Source organism: Otolemur garnettii, unplaced genomic scaffold (genome assembly GCF_000181295.1).
Source record: "Otolemur garnettii isolate 467f Iridium unplaced genomic scaffold, OtoGar3 scaffold00062, whole genome shotgun sequence".
Lineage (NCBI taxonomy): Eukaryota > Metazoa > Chordata > Mammalia > Primates > Galagidae > Otolemur > Otolemur garnettii.
The window spans coordinates 11,263,354-11,269,242 of record NW_003852457.1 but is presented as its reverse complement, the minus strand read 5'-3'; the positions used below and the strand labels follow the sequence as shown (position 1 = coordinate 11,269,242).

Genomic DNA, 5,889 nt, shown 5'->3' with positions numbered 1-5,889 from the left:
ACAGAGAATCTTGGGATTTTATCCCAGATTTCCCATAACACCTCTCTGCTTTGCTAGTCCTTTTCTCACAACAGCCCTGTCCTTTACTAGCTGTACCTGCAGACTTTACTGTAGTGCCCAGCAAGGTATGACGCCCAGGGAGTAAGTTGATTGCTCACAAGCGCTTAGAGAAAGAGACATGGGCCTCTGACTCCTAGAATTTAGTGATCTAAATTTTCTCTACATACTCCCATGGCAACGCTCAGAAATTTCTGGGTAACGTACTACAAATATCTCCTTAAGTGAAGGGTAAGTTCAACACCAAAAGAAACAGAATTCCCCGATTGCCAGTAACAAAGAAATGAATGAAAACCAGATAGCAGGTGAAAAAAGCTGCCTCTGACCCAGCTGGGTGGTGAGTAGGAGGGGCCAGTGAGGACTCACAGTTGCTGCCTGATCTGGGTACCTTGACCAGAGTTTCTTCAACTATAAGATGTATTAAATGCCCAGGGACCTTGTTAAAGTGCAAATTCTGATCCAGTAAATATGAGACAGGCTGTGGTACACCTGAGGTCACCAGCCAGGCACTATGCCTCCTTGCTCCCACCCTCACCTGTTACAGCCACACTGGCCTCCTGGCTATGCTGGGACCCCCATTCTATCTCCTCTCATCCCCTTGTGTCTGGAGAGCTCTGCCTATTTTAGTTCTGCTTATTTAGTCACTGATTTAATATATCATTATGTCATCCTTACCCTAAACTCTTCTGTTGCCCTTTTTCATCTCACTGCAGAGCTTCTTTTCTGTCAACTATAAGAAGATTATTTTTGCCCATTCAAATGGAATATAGTCTTTTAAATGTATGTACATAAGGGTTAAATGTACCAGATATACCCCAATGTAATCTCAGTTTTCCATATTTAGTAGACTCCTATAGATATATGACAGATTCTCATACTCTAAACCTGAAATATATGACAGATTTTCATACTCTAAACTCTAATATATGAAAAATGATTTCATAAACATTATATGAAAGCCTATTCTTTGATGATTGTTTACTATTGAAACTAAACAAGAAAACTGACTCTAAAAAGTCCCTCTAAACAATTGCATTGATTTTTCTTCTACATAATAGTCTTATTTATAATCATAAAAAATATTATGAAAAGTATTAAGCAATATATGAGACATTACCACTCTTCTTCCTATTAATCTAACAGATAATAAGATTGTTAGAACACGAACAAAGATACAGACTATTTGAGTACAAATCTCACCTCCAATAATCAGTAGTGTTCATCAAATCACTTAACATATAATGATCTCATCTAGAAAAGAGAAGCAACATTACCTATTTTATGTGGTTGCTGTGAAAACTTAATAAAGGAAATAGAGTGGCTTGTTGACTTCTTATATATATTAGTTTTCATTACTTTTTATATTCAATACCAGTAACATAGTAATTCTTACTATGAACAATAAAAAATGAATATTTTATTTTAAATAGGGCTGACTGTATCAGTTTTGGATTCTCAATGGCAGAGATTGAGAAAAATGCTCGCTCTCTCGAAAAAAAGATAACACCACTGAACGTACTACATGTGCATGGAGTCCCTTTGCTAATACCGTCAAAAGAAATGTGGGATAAAATCTATAATTTCCAAGCCAGGCCTGATGATCTTATTGTGGCCACTTACCCAAAGTCAGGTAAGTGTAGCAAAACACATAGAAATGTTTCATGTTTCAACATTAAATCATGGCATAATCTGAATTGCTCAATGAGGAAATATTGGGAATTGGGGAGAAAAAAATTTTTATTATGCATATCTGTCATTAGAATTGCAAGATATTAGCACCCTCAGGCTCTTTCCAATAAATGGCAACACTTCCCGGAAGCAATTTCTCCTGGCAACCAAAATACATTTCTCAATTCCTCAGAGAGGGACAGATAATGATCCAATTCCAAATCAATAACTTAGATAATATATAATGTCAATAAACTGAAAGATAATTACTTTTTTAACATAATCCCTTACTCAGAGTAGTCTTCTCCTTTAAACATGGTACACTCCAGATAGTCATCTTTTATCTGGTATATTCAAAAATTTAAGTTGAAAAACAATTTACTAATTGTCCCACAGTCTTGGAAGATACCAAAGAACAATTGCCTTTCCACATAACCATTCAACAGCACAAAGAACAACAACTCTCAGGAGGATAAATTATCCCAGTCCTGGACATATGGGAATGTATAAGGCAAATCCAGGACATCATTCTTTCTAAAGAGCAAATAAATGCTCAGAAACTAATGAGGATGTGTCAGAACCAGTGTGAAGGGATTCACATTGGCTAAGATTGGGACAGCTTGAGGATCCAAAAGCATAAAGTCTCTAACTGACTGATAGAACATTAAATAAAAAGCTCCTGGCCAGCCATGGTGGAAGGACTACATTGAACTTATACTTTGATCAAAAATTATGCAAAATACATGAAACCACTGTTCATGGTTTCTAACATTGAACCACATTGAACCACAACTGTCCCAACAGTCAGTCTAAAGACACTTTCTAAACTACTGCAGTAAAAGGGAAAGCAAGGAAGCCACAAAAGATTCACTGAGTTCAGGAGCCAGATGCAGGAGTCTGGGAGGCTGAGATGGCTACAGTTTACAGGAGGTCACCAGAGAGGGGGAAACTGCACAAAGGTAAACCTGCAGATATCTTTATAGGGAACCCTTGAGTCTATCATTGAGTAGTAAACTTAAATACAGCTACAATCCAGGAGATCAGACAAGGAACTACCAAGAAACTGTAAGCCACATAATCCCCACAGGTAACACAGGGCTGAGAGATTATTGTGCCCCAACCAGTCTACGATAGGTAGAATTTTGATCACTGTAACCATAGTCTACTTATATCACAGATGTGGCTATTTTATTTTTCCTGACCAAGTAATTTTGCAGCTGCAATTGAGGTTACTAATCAGATGACCTCAAGATAGGGAGATTATTTTGACCACTGCCTGATCCACTCAAAAATCAACATCCAGTAGAGGGTGGAAATCAATGTCATGAAGACAAAATATGGGAGGACGACTCTCAGCTAAAAGACAGAAAAGGCACCAAAAGTAATGTAGTTCATAGTCCTTAACTGGAGGAAAACAATTAAATGACATGAGACAATGGGAAAAAATTTCATCTAGATGGAATATCTTATGCTATTAAGGAATCATAAATTAGATGTGATGAGAAAGGTACAGAAAATATGGTAAGGGAGTGTCATTTGGGACAGACACAGCCTTTTTCCACATGAAGTGTCATGATATCAGAAACTTATTTAGAAATGATGAGAGAAATGAGAGATGGAAATAAATAAGATGAGAGAAAATATTAAAAATGTTTTCAAAATTTTCAATTTTTTGAGTGAACTTTTTATTCTGTTTGAAAGTTTTCTGTATATTTAAATATTTCATAAATCAAAGTAAGAAAAGTGCTTCAAGTCCCACTACAGTAAATTTTGTTTCTACCTCTTACCTAAGAGAATGTGTAATATAACACTTTTCCTTTTTGCCTTAGTGAAATTAATACAATTTCAAAGTACTCTCATGTTGCTGCCTTTCTTTGAACTATTTAATCACTCAGGATGAAAGTCCAACTGACTAAAAAAATTTTTTTGAACTTTTTTTTATTTTTTTATTAAATCATAACAGTGTACTTTAATACTATCATGGGGTACAGTGTACTGTTTCTATATACAATTTGAAAAACTTTCCTCAAACTGGTTAACATAGTCTTCATGTCTTCCTCCTAGTTATCATGTTAAGACATTTATATTCTAGAGAGATTCACATGTACCCTTATAGGATGAACCATAGGCGTGATCCCACAAATCACCCTCCCTTCACCCACTTTCCTCTTCCCCTCCCCTCCCTCTCCCCTCTCCCCATGTTCCTGGGCTAAAATTGGGTTATAGCTTTCCTATGAAAGCTATAAATTAGTTTCATAGTAGGGCTGAGTACATTGGATACTTTTTCTTCCATTTTTGGGACACTGTGCTAAGAACATTTTCCACCTCCATCCATGTAAACATGAAGGAGGTAAAGTCTCCATCTTTCTTAATGGCTGCATAGTATTCCATGGTGTACATATACCACAATTTATTGATCCATTAGTGGATCGATAGGCTCTTGGGCTTCTTCCATGGCCTAACAATTATGAATTGGGCTGCAGTGAACATTCTGATACAAATATCTTTGTTGTAGTGTGATTTTGGTCTTCTGGATATATACCTAATAAAGGAATTATAGGATCAAATGGCAGGTCTACTTTTAGTTCTTTAAGTGTTCTCCAGATGTCTTTCCAAAAGGAACGTATTAGTTTGCAATCCCACCAGCAGTGTAGGAGTGTTCCCTTTTCTCCACACCCACACCAGCATCTATGATTTTGAGATTTTTGATATGGGCTAATCTTACTGGTGTTCAATGATATCTCAAAGTAGTTTTGATTTGTATTTCTCTGATGATTAAGGATGGTGAACATTTTTTCATATGTTTGTAGGCCACACGCCTTTCTTCTTCAGAGAAGTTTCTCTTCAAGTCCCTTGCCCACCCTGAGAGGGGATCATTGTTCTCTTCTTGCTAATAACTTTGAGTTCTATGTGGATTCTGGTTATTAAACCTTTGTCAGAGACATAACCAGAAAAGATCTTCTGCCATTCAGAGGACTGTCTACTTGCTTTACTTACTGTGCTTTTGGCTGTGCAGAAGCTTCTTAATTTGATAAGATCCCAGTAGTGTATTTCTGATGTTGCTTCAATTGTCCAGGGGGTGCTCTTCATAAAATTTTCACCCAGGCCAATTACTTCAAGTGTTTTCCCTACACTTTCTTATAGTATTTTTATAGTTTCATGTCTTAAGTTTAAATCTTTAATCCAGTGAGAGTCAATTTTAGTTAGTGGTGAAAGGTGTGGATCCAGTTTCAGTCTTCTACAGGTCGCCAGCCAGTTCGTCCAGCACCATTTGTTAAATGGGGAGTCTTTTCCCCACTCAATGTTTTTAATTGTCTTGTCAAAGATTATATAGCAGTAAGTAGCTGGGTTCATCTCTTGGTTCTTATTCTTTTCCATACATTCACCTCTCTGTTTTTGTGCCAATGCCATGCTGTTTTGATCACTATGGATTTATAGTATAGTCTGATGTGTGGTAACATGATTCCACCTGCTTTCTTTTTATTTCTGAGTAATGTCATGGCTATTCGAGGTTTTTTTCTGATTCCATATAAAACAAAGTACTATTTTTTCGACATCTTTAAAGTATGACAATGGAACTTTAATGGGGATTGCATTAAAATTATATATTGCTTTGGGTAGTATGGGTATTTTAACAATGTTAATTCTTCCCCGCCATGAACATGGTATGTTTTTCCATTTCTTAACATTTTTAGCTATTTCTTTTCTTAGAATTTCATAGTTCTCTTTATAAAGGTCTTTCGTGTCCTTTGTTAGGTAAACTCCCAGATATTTCATCTTCTTTGGCACTACCATAAACAGAATAGAGTTCTTGACTATCCTTTCAGCTTGACTGTTGTTGGTATGTATAAAGGCTACCGATTTATGAGTGTTGATTTTGTAACCTGAGATGCTGCTATATTCCTTGATCACTTCTAAGAGTTTTGTAGTAGAATCCCTGGTATTTTCCAGGTATACAATCATATCATCTGCAAAGAGTGAAAGTTTAATCTCTTCTCATTCTATATGGATACCCTTGATTGCCTTTTCTTCCCTAATTGCCATGGCTAAAACTTCCATTACAATGTTAAAGAGCAATGGAAACAATGGGCAACCTTGCCTGAGTGGAAATGACTTCAATTTAACTCCATTCAATACAATATTGGCTGTAGGTTTGCTGTAGAT

General features: G+C 36.4%; 1 protein-coding gene across 1 annotated transcript in view; it reads left to right on the top strand.

The window, feature by feature from the left end:
* LOC100952422 (sulfotransferase 1C3) overlaps window positions 1-5,889 on the top strand; it is a 19,923-nt gene that overhangs the window by 3,358 nt on the left and 10,676 nt on the right. The window contains exon 2 of the mRNA XM_003792902.2: window positions 1,488-1,687. Within this exon, the coding sequence (XP_003792950.1) occupies window positions 1,516-1,687 (172 nt within the window). The 5' untranslated portion in view covers window positions 1,488-1,515. The remainder of the gene's footprint in view (window positions 1-1,487; window positions 1,688-5,889) is intronic.